Source organism: Oculina patagonica, chromosome 13, assembly GCF_052425735.1.
Source record: "Oculina patagonica isolate OP01 chromosome 13, crgOcupat, whole genome shotgun sequence".
Lineage (NCBI taxonomy): Eukaryota > Metazoa > Cnidaria > Anthozoa > Scleractinia > Oculinidae > Oculina > Oculina patagonica.
The window spans coordinates 5,583,223-5,599,238 of NC_135770.1; the positions used below are offsets into that span (position 1 = coordinate 5,583,223).

The window sequence follows — 16,016 nt, forward strand, 5'->3', positions numbered from 1 at the left end:
TCTTAAATTTGAAATGTAAGAGTCCTAACAAACAAATCTTTCCTCCGATCTTTTTAATTCAATTATTGGCAAGAAAATTCATAACGTGACGCAGGTCACGCAATGAGCTCAGTCGATGATTTTACTATTTTTTCTTCTTTCTTCGCGTCTATATAACCTGTTGATAGGCATAAGACGTCAACAAAATCAAATAAAGTTTAAAATTGCTTTCTTTGTGCAAATCATAGCTTCCAAATGTAAATTTAGCGGACCAGATCACTTAGCGGAGGACGAATTCAAAAATTAGCTTTATGCAAATTAGGCACGAGGAGGTCGTAAACTTTCGTTTCTCATTTGTGTGAATCTTGAGTACCCAGATTTTTTATTTAATATTATAACAGACGAGACATTGAGCTTTTGCACAGTGTTTATTTCGACTCCATATCGGACATATCAAGGTGCTTTTTCGGCCTCCAAAGTTTCTCAATTTTTGCCCTTTCCCGAAGTGCTTGATAAAGCAATATTTTAAAAGGCGAAGAAAAACCTCAAAATAGCTGGAAAAAAATGAAAGTTTATGTTGCCTGAAAGAAGAAAGGTCAAGCTATTATTCTAAGTTTATTTCGATTTAAAGCATTGAAAATTGCTCTTATAGGAATATCGAGAACTTTGCCATTTTTACGCATATTTTTTGCATATTTAATGAGCCAAAAACCGTTATTTTCGTTTTTTCTTAATTTCTCGAAAACCATAAATTCCTAGAAGATGAGAATAATATTTTCGAACATAGTTCCCCAAAGGTGTTATTCAGGCAAAGTTTCAAGATTTTCGATTTCCCCAGCCTGTCCAACGATTCTTCATATTCTCAGTCGGAGCCTCTTAACCCTAACTAAACATTATCTTTGAACATCCAGAACATCTAAAGAAATATATAAGCTTAACTTGCGGACAGAAATCAAGCTATGGCTATAAATATCGATATTTTGAAGACGCATGGAAACAACTTAAAAACGTTTGCCCAACTTTTTCAAAATTGCAATCCGTTTCTATCGGAGCCATCTGTAGCCAAAGATGCTCGTTAACAGTATCAGTGCTCTTTTATAGCAATTTTCAATAAAAATTGACTGTTATTTTTAGGTTTCCTGCAACACAAATATGAATTTTAGCGGTTCAAAAATTAGTTAAAATTCGCGACAGTCTCTTTAACCCTATCCAGACCGGGGGGGGGGGTGCCCGCGCTGACTTTGAACGCTTATAACTTTTTCAAGATTCAACCAAACGATGCCAAACTTTACGAGTTTATCTACAATTTATCTGGGAATAATTTGGTAGGATAGGTTGTTGTGTCAGGAACTTGACGTCACCATGGCAACGGCATTTTGACAGGCATGTTTTCCCATATTTGTAATTTTCGTGTTTCTATTAATGAAAAATAACTTTAATGCAATTATTTTCATCTTTTTGCGATTTTTAAGCACAGTTTTATTTATTTTGAGTACTTTGCAGTAATTTTGGGCGGTTTTCTGACGTTTTCGAAAAATTTCGAAATCCAAGATGGCGGCTGTTTTGACCTTATGATGTAATTGTCACGTGATGTGACGTCATCATCCCACGTGACGTATACCAAAAGATAGATTTTCGGACATACTATATATATCCTCTAAGTTTCATTGTGATTGCTTAAATATTCTGGAAGTTACGGAGGGGGGGGGGGTAGGCCTTTCTCGATTATGCTAGTAAAACTGGCATTTAATGCTACTAGAAATTCTCGCATAAAGCCAAAAAAATGCTAAAATAATGCCTGATTTCTTTAAAAAATGCCACTTGAATTCCAAAGAATGCTTTATTTTATTTCAAACAAAACGTACAAACTCTTACATTATATGCTCATATCAACAACAGGTGATACTTAATAATTGTTTGTTTATAAAAAAAATATAAAAATAATAAAATAAAATAAAAAACATATGTAAAAAAATTAAAAAATATATATTTTTCAAAAAACTAAAAAAACACACACAAGTAACGCAACACAAGTACACAAGTAACACAACGCACAAACAGTCGAAACAGACAGAAAACAATAAAATTAAGTAATCAAAATTGTGAAACTTTAGGATTATTTCTCCTTCTGAGTGCTGAAATCTGGATCACTGTCATGAAAAATGACAGGAAATGCTAGAAATTCTTTTTCAAGAAAAAACGAAAAAAAATGCTCGTTTTCCCAAAAAATGCCGAAAAAATGCTAGCATAATCGAGAAAGGCCTAGGGGGGGGGGGGGGGGATCCACCCCCCGGTGTGAAAAGATCCAAAAAAGCCCGGTCTGAATAGGGTTAAGTGAAAGAAGGGTTTCACAACTGGTACAGACGTCATAAAACAATTTTTCTTGCAGTCTCTTTTGAAAGAAATATTTAGTTGTTATTGACCGAGCAAGAGTCTGATTTAAATTTCAGATTTTTTATTATTTTACATCAGTATACACCACACAAGTGAATAGTGCTTTTCGCGCGCGCTGATTGGCTAACTCGGAGGTGATTGGCAAAGTACTTTATACCATTTTTAAAGAATAAATCTTCGTTCGCTGCGTGGCACTTCTAATTGTGAAGATTGAGAACGAAAGTATATCGAAAGTGCCAAAAAGTTCATTATTAACCAAACGTTTCGGGCTTAGTCCTTCATCAGTGGTAAATTGGTTGCGCGGGCAAAAAGATGTGTAAGTTTGGTCTCCCTGAATGAAAGCGCATTTCATCGTGTTTAATTTTTTTTTAATCAAGTACGCATTTGTTTTCGGAATTCAGGATTGGAATTCTTCTCAGGTGATCTGTCGAAAGAAAATTGACCAGGCTTGGAATTTTTGGTCTAACTGAGAAGAACGGTGCTAGCGAACCGGCAGCGGACTGTCAATGTTCAGTGAACAAGCGCTAACAAGATCTTCAGAAAGAAAAATAATCTTGCTCGCTTCAAGCGATAGCCACACACTCAACGAGAGAGGAAAAGGTAATTAAAATTGTTATTCTTTGAATTCTTGTTCATATTCTTTTGTATCGTTGTCGTTTTAACATGTCGGACGGAATCTTTACGTCCCACCGGTAAAGTTTCTTCACGGTCAGGCATCGCTTTTAATAAGTACTATTTAGAGTTTGTTATGATATAAAACAAATCGACCACATTTTTCCATGGCCTACAATCTTAAATAGAAATGACGCCATAAAATGTCCAAAACTTTGCAGTTAAACCACTCGCTTAACGGCTCGTGGTTCCACTTGAGATTTGAACATTTTCTGACGTCATTTCTATTTTCTATTTAACAATTAAACTACGAGCCCGAGTTTTCTATGAGCAAATAGTCGAGTTGACTATCACTCATAGAAATCGATGGCGAGTAGTCTAATTGTTTTAGTAGCAAATCTAAATGATTGCAGTCCAAAACCTACAATATTATGATATTTGAAGACAAAAATCAAGAAAATTTACCGCTTAAAGAGCTTCGCGCGCGCGCGACTGTTTTCTATCGGTGAATAGAAAACAGTGGAAGAACTAATCAGATTCGCGGATTTCCAATAGAACACAGCTGAGTTTCTACTAAAAGAGGGTAGACCATGGAAAAATGTGGTCGATTTGTTAAATATTCACCTCCGAGCAGCAAAAAAGAAACAAACCGCCTTCGCGCGTCGCTTTGTTTACCGAAAGTGATGTTTTAGTACGCTAGTTATTCAACTTGTGTGGTATGTACTAAAACAATCATTCACCTCAGTGTCGGTGAATGCGGTGGATATTTACCTCTTCGCGGCTCGGTAAATATCCACCTCTATTCACCTCCACTTCGGTGAATAATTGTTTGCTATCAGTTACAGAAATCGTATACTATTAAACTTTTTAAATAAAATACATTTATTGAAAGAAAGAAAATATACAAATAAAGAGAAAAATAAAATGTGTTCAGTATTTTCTCACTCTACGTTACCTCTCCTGTAAAAATTTATTCCGCCGTCACTTTGTAATATTGATATCTGTATGTTTAAACGATAGATGTTCCATTAGTATTTACACAGGAAATTGTGAGCTTCATGCTCTGAATTTACTTTTTAACTTTATAACACTGAACAATCCTGCGGAAGTGTCTTTCATTTGTCAAAAATTTCAAATTTTACTGCAAATTACCTACGCAATTATTCGGAAGGAAGATGGCAGACCCGTAGGGAGGGGGGTGTGGCGGGTGCGTCTGCACCCCCCCCCCCCACGAGCCTTGGAAGTCCGCTCATTGTGAACAAAATATTAAAATTAATAAATAAAGGAAAATGGTATTTCTGTACTTCAACTATTTACATTCAATATGGTCCTTTGGGTTGAAGGTTCACCATTTGTTGATTCGTGTGGTATATCTTGAACCAAACTGTGTGATTCTAGGTTAATTTCAACGATACATTCTACCTAATGTCCTTCATAGTCGAACCGTTCAAAGTGCCATTAATATTCCCAGGCGCTACTAAAAAGAGATGAGACTGGGTACTTGTTGGGCTTGGAAGCACTTAAGAAGGTTGGAGCTTACCACAGTGCTAAAAGGTCAACAAACCGACTCTGGCTGATTTGTGTAATTACCATTTGACACTGAAATGAACAGACCAGTATTTTTCCTGTCTTCCTTCTATGTACTGCCGTCATTGTTAGCTTAATAAATTGTAAATTACGTTTTCAAGGTTCTGTTTCGAAAAATATGATTTGAATTTAAAAATGTACCAGAATTATTGTCATTGTTACCTCCACTTTTACCTGCCTTTTTTTCCTAACAAAATGTCTTCAAAACGCACGAAATGCTGTCTCAGATAACCTATTTTTTCAAAATTTCCTGGGGGAGGATACCCCCAGCTTTCTGATTGGTTCAATGAATCCCGGTTATCAGCTCATATACCTATGTTTGACCTTATATGGGAAATGAGTGCGGCAAGTGCCGCTCAGCGTAAAATTTTTCTGCGAGAAGCGACAGTTTCATCAGAAATATGGTTGAAAATAGCAAATTTGGCGAGCTTTATGAACAAGAAATAATCAGCGGTGCCTACAAAAACCACAGAAATGCCATAGTAAAATTAACTACGCAAAACAAAAGGTTTGATGCGAAAAGTTTACGAAAGAACGGCAAACTGACACAGTTTCATTCAGTGTACGTCATAAAATTAGGTTCAGCACTTCTGTAAAGTTTGTTGCCTTTCAATCTTGGTCTTGTCCTTTTATACTTCAATAAACCTGTTCCACTTTGAGCTCAATTTCGCTTCAAATAATATCGCAGTCTTGATGCACCCGTGGACCCGTAAACAAGTACAATGTAAACACTTGCTTCGTTCGACTTGCACAAGACGTGTAGTTTCCAGAAAAGCTTTTGCTTCGGATCATTCCGTAAATCTTAACTACTGTCACAATTTCCAAGATATATAGACGACTTTAGGGGAGATTGTTCGAGGAAAATCTTGGGAAGAAAACTCTCTGGCTCGCTTTCCTCGTGTGTTTCATTCAACTCAAGAAGTGAACACTGCGCCACAAAATTCCCGCCTCTCATACTATCACTTCGTTTACATCAAAATGAAATGTCTAGTCGATTTATTAAAAACGTAAAGAAAAATTTAATAAAGCAATTATTCCATTCGCCCTGGCTTGTTGGATACGAGTCGTTATAGCCAACTCGGCGCTTCGCGCCTCTTTGGCTATTTACCACCTCGTATCCAACGCGGGCTCATAGAATAATTGTTAAATAACATACAAGTGAAATGCGTAGCGACAAAGATTCCATTCTTTGCGAACCAACGAAATCATGTAGGCAACACTGAGAGGCTCGGCAATAAGGCCAACGCAAAGATCGGTTGTTGCCAGACAGCGAAACAAGAGTTTGGTTGGCGGTTGAAGGGAAGACTCCTTGCGAAGGGCAACTAGGATCAGTGTATTGCCGTGATGGATAGGAAAATGTTAAATGCAGAGATATATTACAACTGTTCGTGTATTCCAGTTGTCAAACTGGCCGAGCAATGAGATTGTTCAAGAGTTTTGAATTGTGTCGCCTTTTGAACATTGAAATATTTAATTCAAGAAGGGAATATTGAAGAAAATAATGAAATCAAATTTGCAATAATGTAATCATTTATCCACCCTTGACAGGAACGCTTGAGGTGTTTTGACTGTAATACAGGTCAATACAACAGGTGACAAGTTTACTTAAATACTCTAAGACTTCCTGTGTAATTAGAAGATGTTGTTTTGAACTATTCATCTTTAGCATAAACTACTCGCCAAACGCTTAGAAAAGTGAGAGAAATTTATAAAGGTCTTTAAATCGCGGGTTTCCAACATGTGAAGTATAACTGAAACTGAAACTCAAGGGCACAGATATCAAGAAACTAAGTTTAATTTTCAAAGCCCTATTTACCTATGATCGATGCCGTAAGAAAATAAAACGGCTTAGCTTATTAAAAATATTTTTATTTTTAACACATCTTCTAACCCAAAAAGGTTTGGGCGAGGCGTTGCATTTAAGCATTCCCGAGAAATTCGTGACACAGTGAACTTATAAGTATGCCTTTAAACAAACAGTTTTCCCCGATGGATGTTTCACGTCCATTCCACGGTTACACTGTTAATTTCTAGCTAGCGTGAATAAAACTGAGTTACCAATCTTACCCCAAAGAAATACTTGAATTCACTTTCCAAATTGTTTTCGGCTTTACTTTTTTAACGGGTTTATTAACACTCAAATATGTATATCAAACTCATTACAATTTGGAATAAAACCCCTATACTTCATATTTTTCCAACCTACATTACAGTTAAGACCTTTACAATTTATCCATTCACTAACTTACAGTACACCTCTTTTCTAAATACATTATTATTATACCGAATTATTTTTAGTATTAGTTAGTTTTTTTTTAGTTGTGTCCCCTAATTAGTATGGGAATATCCAAGGCTATAGGATTTTGACACAATAACAATGTTTCATTTTTATTTTTTACTTTATTTTTTTTTATATAACTACTTTCTTTTACATATGGTAATCAAATAATGCAAAACCAGTTTATAATAATACAGCAATATTTTTAGCTTTAAGGTGGATTTCCACTGTCGCGTTTTTGCTGACGCACGTTAACGTACGTAAAAATTGTAAACGCGCGTAAAACGCGCGCGATTACGTGCGTCGAATTTACGTTGTTCAATTTCCAATGCCACGTTTTTGCCACGTTTTCTTGGTATTTACGTACCTTACACGCACGTATACGCACGTAGCAATCGCGAGTGTTTTCAAAAAAGTTGAACTGAGTTCAACTTTTTCCGCGGCTGACTGCGGTTACGCAGCGATTTACCCAATCATACTTTTGGATTTTGTCACATGACACCACTTGCCATGTGGAAAACCATTTTGTTTTAAATCGCCGTCGATTTACATGGGAAAACATTCAGATGTAGAAGCACTTATTATCGAGAATGTCCGAACATTTCTAGCAATAATCTATGAACTGGCTACAGAACCAAATTACACGAACGCAGTAGTGAAAGAAAACGCCTGGCGTCAGGTCACGTAGGCTTTGAACCGGCAATCCGGGAAGGTCGTCTCGAATCTTTTTTTACTTGATGGTGTCTTTCGGAAGTATTTATAAAATGCCTCTTGGTCATATTCACGCATTTCTTTTACTAGCGTGTGGTACAAATTGTTTTCATGGCAGCCATGTTGGAAGAGTCAAACAACAAGATATTTGCATAAAAATGTTAATGATTTTTTTCCCAAAGGAAAAACAATTTATTGTTTCACTCCTCCAATATGGCCGCCAATAACACACTCAATTCACCAACTTGATAATTCAGGATAGCGGGCATTTACGTACGTTCAACGCACGTAAAAAAGAAATGCTTTTTATTACTTTTTACGCGACAGTGAAAATTTGCCTACGTTTCTTTTTAACGCACGTTTTACGTACGTAAATATTTACGCGTCAGTTGAAATCCACCTTTACACTGTAAAAATAATACATCGGTAAACTAAGTCGATAAACAACAAAGTGCTTCTCTGATGGTCTGCTTTACTGCTTGTCTAACTTCGCTGATCTTCCAACAATAAAGAAACGGGTTTAACGTTGAGTTAAAGAAAACTAAAGTTGTTGAAAAATCTAAAGAAAGAATTTCGGAAGAAGATAGAACTTTAGGATTACCGAACATAACTCTTACTATACCATACGGTAGATAACAAGCAACTAATGTGCACTGCACCCACAGTGCACTGGACACTGCCTTCTTGTATCGCGCTATGTTCAGTGGATTCACTTGGCTCGATTGTCCTTGTTGAACATGGCCCTGTACTTGAGTTCGATGATGACGGAGTTTAAGGAAAATCTTAGAATACGACACGATTGAGACTACTAGACATAACGTTGTAACAATGTAACCATACGAAAGGGTTACAAGGCGATTTCCGAGGTAGGATGTCGCAGCGACGATAGACACAATCCAAAAGGTCGCCACAATCACATATGTTCGCTTTAAAGTTACAACTTGTCTGTATCTCAACCCTAACAACAGGGCGAGAAGTCTGTCCACGCTTATTGCAGTTACTGTAAGCAAAGACACTAAACACAAAGTATAGCCTGTAGTTACCATCGAGGCAAATGCGTAGCGACAAAGATTCCATTCTTCGCGAACCAACGACATCACATAGGCAACGCTGAGAGGCTGTGCAATGAGACCAACGCAGAGATCAGCTGTTGCTAGACAGCGAAACAAGATTTTGGACGGCGGATGAAGGGAAGACTCCTTCCGAAGGGCAACTAGGATCAGAGTATTGCCAAGAACTGCAGCAATGGAAAGAAAAATGTTGAATGCTGAAAGATATTTTAACTGTTCGTGTATTCCAGTTGTCAAACTGGCCGAGCATTGAGGTTGTTCAAGTGTTGTTCCAGTCTGCGTTTCTTCTCCAGTAAAGTTTTCCATCGCCATTTTCCTGTAATGTGGATATCTGTATGTTTTTAACGACGGATGTTTCATCAGAATCCACACAGGAACACGTAAACTTCACCGCTGAATCAATATGTTGACTTTACAAGACTGATCATTATTAACACTTGCGAAAGTGTCTTTCATTTTTCAAACATTGCAAATTTTACTGCAAATTATCCGCGGAATTATTCTGAAGCGAGTTGGATATTTCGTGTCAAATGCGTGTACTGCCAGCCCTCTGTTTACTTATCTCAAAATGTTCCAGTTAAGTTTTGTAAAGCTACATTAACGTTGAAATTATGGTTATTTTTCAGTCTTGCCGAGCCAGCCAGTAACAAAAACTGATATAATTAGCTGAATCCAGGAGCATTAAAATCATTTGAGCCAAGCGCGGTAACCCGATTGATGGTGCTGTCGGTGCTTAATGTTTGGGCGAGTTTCTTATATTCATATACACCACATACAACTTTGGTCAAATATGACCAAAGTTTAATTTTTTACTGGTCACTTACTCACAAATGTTACTATAGCAACGATTGTCGTTTTCTTTTGTTTTCAAACAAGCTTGATTTTCTCGAAATCTAGATATACTCTTGGTATTCATTTTTTGATATGTTAAAGATTAGTGGATTGACTACCGTAGACAAAATTTTAGAAAAATCTGTAACAGCGTTTTAGAGAAAATCAAGAATGATTTTTTTTTTTCAATTTTTTGAAGTTTCATACAATCGGCAGTCGATATATTTTAAAAAAATAAAGCAAAAACTCTTTCGCTCTTAGTTATTGGTATTTGATGGTGTAAGTATTTATATTTAACTTTGAATAACTGCGCTCAAATACTACGAAACGATTAAAAAGCACCCATTTCATCAGAAAGCATAACAGCCGTTCAACTACAAAGCGGACCTATGAGGGAACACCATCTGTTAGTCGGAATAATAATGAGGATCGAAATGCACCAATCACAGCGAACCAACGTGCATAAATAGCGACGCGTAAACAATCGACCTCATCGCCTGATGAAGACTAGCAGTATTGCAGTCGAAACGTCGCGATCAACATCTCAAAGCGATTCTATCGTGAGACAAACGAATAAACGTTCATTACCTATCTTACACCACGATGAACAATATTCACATCTTTAATGACACCCATTTCACATTAAAACGGGATTTTTCGGAAAACTTCATTCTTGATTTACTTGAAAACGCTCATACAGATTTTTCTAAAATTTGTCAGCAGTTAGTCAATCTACTGAACTGAAACATATCAAAAAATGAATGCCAAGAGTCAATCTAGATTTCGAGAAAATCAAGCTTGTTTGAAAACAAAAGAAAACGACAATCGTTGCTATGGTAACATTTGTGACTAAGTGACCAGTAAAAAATTAAACTTTGATCCTGATATGTAATCATTATGGCGTATTGTGGCAAAAATCGAACATTGGCTTCCTAGATAATTTTCATTTTCAAAACGACATTGAGGGAGACCTCGTCCCACGTATGGACAATAAAATTGTATTGTATTGTATTATTGTATTGTAGGACTAAAAAAACTACATCGAGCCTCCTTAAGCCTCTTCAAGAAAAACACGAGAGAAGACTAAGCTAAGAACAAGAAGCCATTCCTTTTTAAGCCTGTTTTATGCCCCGCGCCTTTGATTGCCTTGACCTCAGCCGTCAATCCCACTGTCAGGCACACTGGCCGAGCCGAAAAAAATGCAGTGTGTTCAAGTGCTTTTTCAATGAACGTTCTTTCTCCAGCAAAGATAGTTCTTGCTATCACCCTCTAATGTGAATATATGTAGGTTTAACGACAGATTTTACATTAGTATCCACACAGGGAAACATAAGATACGTGCTCGAGAATTTGCATTTTGACTTTACAACACTGAACACTATTAACACCCAAGGAAGTGTATTTCATTTTTCAAACATGTCAAATTTGACTGCCAATTACCTGCGCAATTACTCAGAAGATGGATATTTCGTGTCAAAAGCGTTTTCAGTTTATGCCTTTGAGTTTCTTCAGTACAAGAATCGAAACATAAACCACCCACGTTAAAGCCTCTTCAAGGTTCTTGTCTGTTTAAGTTTCCTTTTTTTGTTTTGTTTTTGAAAGTATAAAACGATCCTTACTTAAACAAGCGAGAAGACTTTGCTAGGAACAAGCAGCCGTTAGTGTTAAAGCCTGTTTCATGAGGGCCTTTGATTGGCTAGCCGTCAAGCCCACTGTCACACTGGCCGAGCAATGTAGTGTGTTCGAGTGCTTTTTTAATATACGGTCTTTCTCCAATAAGTGTTTCTCGCTATTGCCCTCTTAAGTGGATATTTGTAGGTTTAACGACAGATGTTCCATTAGTATTCAAACAGAAACACATGAAGATTTGTGCTCTGGATTGATACTTTAACTCAATATCACTGAAAAATATTAACACCCAAGGAAGTGTATTTCATTTTTCAAACAGTCAAATTTGACTGTCAATTTAATTTCCTGCGCAATTACTCAGCAGATGGATATTTCGTGTCAGAAAGCGTGTGTTGCACACCAAGTGTTAACTGATCGTGTTGAAATAAATACATATATTATAATTAGATGGACCAAATTAAAATGGCACGAGGATGACTGCAAAAGTGATACTTTCTCTGAACCAAAGTTGAAATCGACAACCAAACGTATGCAGCCACGCTGCATAGAGGTCGTAATATTGTAACACAAAATTGTCTAAAATTAAGCTTCAACAGGCACCACAAAGCAGCTGAAAAATTCATAATACACAGCCTTTTAATGCCTGAATTATATTTCTCTTTACAGTTACGTTACATGTAAATAGGAATACTTTCTTACATAAAAGCTTTTTCAAGGAAAGGAAGTTGTGGATAATTTCTGACCCACTGACATTTAAATGATTGAAATATCGATTACTGTGTTACTTCAAAATATCTCAGTACGACCTACTAACTGCTGTGTTTCGGCCGCAAACTTTCACAAAATCCCAGTTTTCCTTGTCAAAGGAGGTCTCTTATGCAGCGAATATCCTCTAGTCTGCCCTTCAAGAATTGATTTTGGAGACACCCCATACCCTATGGAAAAAATTCTTTTCAGTTGGACCTTCAGTTGGTGCGTTTTAAGATGAAAAATAATGCCCGGGAAAGTGAACTACTTGATAATTTGTTGCCATGTTTTTCTGCTTGCAGCGAGAACGCAAGAGACTGTGGTATAAAATCAACACTGATCAAGTCGAAATTTCGAGCGCCATATAAACAAAAAATGACTATCAAGATTATAACGGCTGCTTCGCTCGCTTCGGTTGATGCGCATCAATCTGATTCTGACTTGAAACAATCCTTTTTCCTCGATGTCCTTTCCTTAGAGACTGTTTGACGGTAACACTGTTAATCTCGAGCTATTGTGGTTTGTCACCTTTACAACCTTACGAGAAATTTTTCTTAGCTTTTGCTTAACGTTTTTTAACAGTTGATGAACACTTAAATAATCAGCCATGAAGCTCATTACAATTTGAATAAAAAACCATATACATTACATTTCAAACATTACAATTAACTCAGTATTTTAGCATTGACCTACTAACAATACATGCTACACTTCTTCCCTAAATTGCTTTTTTTGTTAAATTCACTTTTTCCCCTTCGAATAAAATACACATGTAATGCAAAAACAGCTCTTTTAATAAAGGATTTTTTTAGTTTTACATTGTAAGGGATGACACATCAATGAACTAAATCGATAAACAGCAAAATGCTTCTCTGATGGTCTGCTTTACTGCTTGCTTTACTTCGCTGATCTTCCAGCAGTAAAGAAAAGGGTTAAATGATGAGTTAAAGTAAACTAAAGTCACGGCATATTGCCAAGTGATAAACTCAGATGGAGATAGTTCTCCACCATTGAAACTACCTACTACACCTAAAAGTACACCGTATGGTAAATAACAAGCAACTAATGTGCACTGCACCCACAGTGCACTGGACACTGCCTTCTTGTATCGCGCCATGTTCAGTGGATTTATTTGGCTCGGTTGTTCTTGTTGAACATGGCCCTGTACTTGAGCTTGATGATGACGAAGTGTAAGGAAAATCTTAGAGTACGAGACTACGGAGGTTACTAAACACAATGGTATACCAATAAAATTACACCAAAGTAGTATAGCGCGATTAGTTAGGATTGACGTCGAAGTGACAGTGGAAATAACCCAAACAACTACTACAATCACATATGTTCGCTGTAAAGTTACAACTTGTCTGTATCTCAGCCCTAACAACAGGGCGAGAAGTCTGTCCACGCTTATTGCAGTCACTGTAGACAAAGTTACGGAGCCTAAAGCAGCGCTTCCAATAACATAAGAGATATACGCGTAGCGACAAAGATTCGAATTTTCGTGAACCAGAGACATCCAATAGCCAACACCGAGAGGCTGTACAATAAGACCGACGCAGAGATCAGTTGTTGCCAGACAGCAAAACAAGAGTTTGGACGGCGGATAAAGGGAAGACTCCTTGCGAAGGGCAACTAGGATCAGAGTATTGCCAAGAGCTGCAGTAATTGATAGAAAAATGTTCAATGCTGAAAGGTATTTCAACTGTTCGTGTATTCCTCCATACCCGCCAGCCGAACATCGCAATTGTAAAAATGTTTGGGTGTTGTTTTCTCCAGCACCGCTGACGTTTGCTATCGCCATTTTTCTGTAATGTGGATATGGGTAGTTTTAACGACAGACTTTCATCAGCTTGTTTCGTGTTCTGAATTTAATGTTGTATAAAAATAGCTTCTCCACTTTATCAAATTTTCTCCCTTTATTTGTTCTACTTGCACCTATTTGTCGAGTATTGGTTTATTTAGTCATGCAATTGGTGGGCGTATGAAAACAGGATACTTGTATCTGGGCAGCTGCTCCTCAATGACATGCACATAGAAGGGTTATTTTATATGTTTTCCTGATTTAATATATGTTTGACTTTTTCCTTAAAAAAAGGCTATGAAAAACTTGAATCGGATAGAAATTTACTATGATATGATTGATTAATAACTAACCCCCGTGTCGTACTATTCAGAAGGGCCTCGCGCTCAGCCGATAATGGCAATTTAACCTTTTTGAGTTGAAGCATCCACGAAGGCAGTGCCAATTAAAAAGTAAATTTATATTTCTCTCTAAAAAGAGAATTATGAAAGATTAAAAAACATATTTATATCACTGTGTTAACTGTGATTACATTATTCTGCTGGTACAAAGTTTGAATCACCCAACCATTTGCGATTCGCTCGGTTTTAAGCTTCGTAAATTTCCGAATACCTCCCAAGTTGTCGTGCAACGAATTCATTTTTTATGCCTTTACGTTTAATTTCTGCAATACAAGAGTCGTAACAGAAGCCGCCTGATTTTAATCCTCTTTAATCTTTTTGTTTGCCGGTTTTGGTTTCTTTTTTGTTTTGTTGTTGTTGTTGTTGTCGTTTTTGTAAAATTAAGACGATTTGAGAGGAAGCTTTTACATACGTCTTTTGTTTGGAACAAGAGGCCATTCATGTTTAAGACTGTTTTATACGCGCCTTTGATTGGTTCGAATTTAGCCGTCAAGCCTACTGTCATACTGGCCGAACAATGCAGTGTGTTCAAGTGTTTTTGTTTTTCAATTTACGTTCTTTCTCCAGCAAAGTTTGTTCTCGCTATTGCCCTCTAATGTCGATATCTGTAGGTTTAACGTCAAATGTTCCATTAGTATCCACACAGGAAAACATAAGATTCGTGCTCTTAATTGACACTTTGACTTAATATCACTGAACAATATAAGAACCCGCGGAAGTGTATTTCATTAATTTTATCAAACATGTCAAATTGACTGCCAATTACCTGCGCAATTGCTAAGAAGATGAATATTTCGTGTGAAAAGCGTGTGTTACAAACCAAGTTTTAACTGATCGTGTTCAAATAAATACATATATATTAATATTAGTTGGACCAAATTTTAAATGGCACGCGAATAATTGCAACTGATACTTTTCTGAAGCAAACTTAAAATCGACATCAAAAAGTTCTCACCACGGAGAAATCATAAAAATATAACACAACATGGTCTAAAATAGCCTGCGTGCGTATGGGATCGCGCACTCTTATAAACGCGCTAAAAACGTACACAGACTCCTGCCACGCAGGCTAAGTCTAAAATCGTCTCAACAAGCACCACAACACAGCTAAAAAGTACATAATACACAGGCTTTTATTACCTAACTTATATTTCTCTGTAACAGCTACATGTTAGTAGGAATATTTTTTTTTTACATAAAAACTGTTTCAAGATCACGTGTAATCTGTAAACTGAACAAATTAAGGAAATTGTGGATGGCTTTCACAGGTAAATAAGACGACAAACCCGCCTTGATTTTAATAGGAATAGATTTTAATAGAATGGATTTTAATAGAATGGATTTAATAGGAACGACAAACCCGCCTTGATTTAATAAGATCAGAGTATTCCCAAGAACTGCAGTAATGGACAGAAAAATGTTGAATGCTGAAAGGTATATCAACTGTTCGTGTTTTCCACATGACCAGCCAGCCGAACATCGCAGTTTTTCCATAGCTCCGGTGACGTTTTCTATCTCCATTGTTTCTGTAATGTGGATATGGGTAGTTTTAACGACAGAGTTTTCGTCAGAATAAACCAAGTAGCGGCTTGTTCGTGCTCTGAATTTAAAAAGCGACAATGATGTTGACTAATATTAGCATCTCTTCTTTAAAACATTTTCTGATATTAATTCATTGTACATGCGTCTGTACTTTTGTCGAGTATTGGTTTCTGGCATGTAATTGGTGGTTGTGTAATTATAACAGGACATATGTATTTGGACAGCTTCTCCTCAATGAAATGCACTTAGATGGGTTCTTTTTGCTGTTTTCCATTTATTTGTAACACTGAAAATGGGCTCTGAAAGGTTACAACAGCTGGAAATTTGCTTTGATACGATTGATCGATAACAAGACCTCGTGTCGTACAATTTTGGGCAGGATTTGCTCAGACCTTTGCGACACAACTCCACTGCTTGGGCGACGTTTGGACGAG

At 36.9% G+C, this 16,016-nt stretch overlaps 3 protein-coding genes across 3 annotated transcripts in view; 1 reads left to right on the forward strand and 2 right to left on the reverse strand.

Annotated features, from left to right (window-relative positions):
* LOC144636839 (adenosine receptor A3-like) overlaps nucleotides 1–16,016 on the forward strand; it is a 103,951-nt gene that overhangs the window by 69,163 nt on the left and 18,772 nt on the right. The window lies entirely within an intron of this gene.
* Nucleotides 6,642–8,991, reverse strand: LOC144634450 (adenosine receptor A3-like). Its single transcript, XM_078493401.1, has one exon. The coding sequence runs from the start codon at nucleotides 8,989–8,991 to the stop codon at nucleotides 7,993–7,995; it is 999 nt and encodes a 332-aa protein (XP_078349527.1). The 3' UTR covers nucleotides 6,642–7,992.
* On the reverse strand, nucleotides 12,554–13,966 carry LOC144636837 (melanocyte-stimulating hormone receptor-like). The gene has a single exon (XM_078496046.1). It carries the CDS (start codon nucleotides 13,637–13,639, stop codon nucleotides 12,683–12,685), a length of 957 nt encoding a protein of 318 aa, XP_078352172.1. The 5' UTR covers nucleotides 13,640–13,966; the 3' UTR covers nucleotides 12,554–12,682.

What these genes read in the sequence shown, in the direction of transcription:
- LOC144634450 (XM_078493401.1), bottom strand. Translation starts at nt 8,991, where the DNA reads ATGAAACATCCGTCGTTAAAAACATACAGATATCCACATTACAGGAAA.
- LOC144636837 (XM_078496046.1), bottom strand. Translation starts at nt 13,639, where the DNA reads ATGGCGATAGCAAACGTCAGCGGTGCTGGAGAAAACAACACCCAAACA.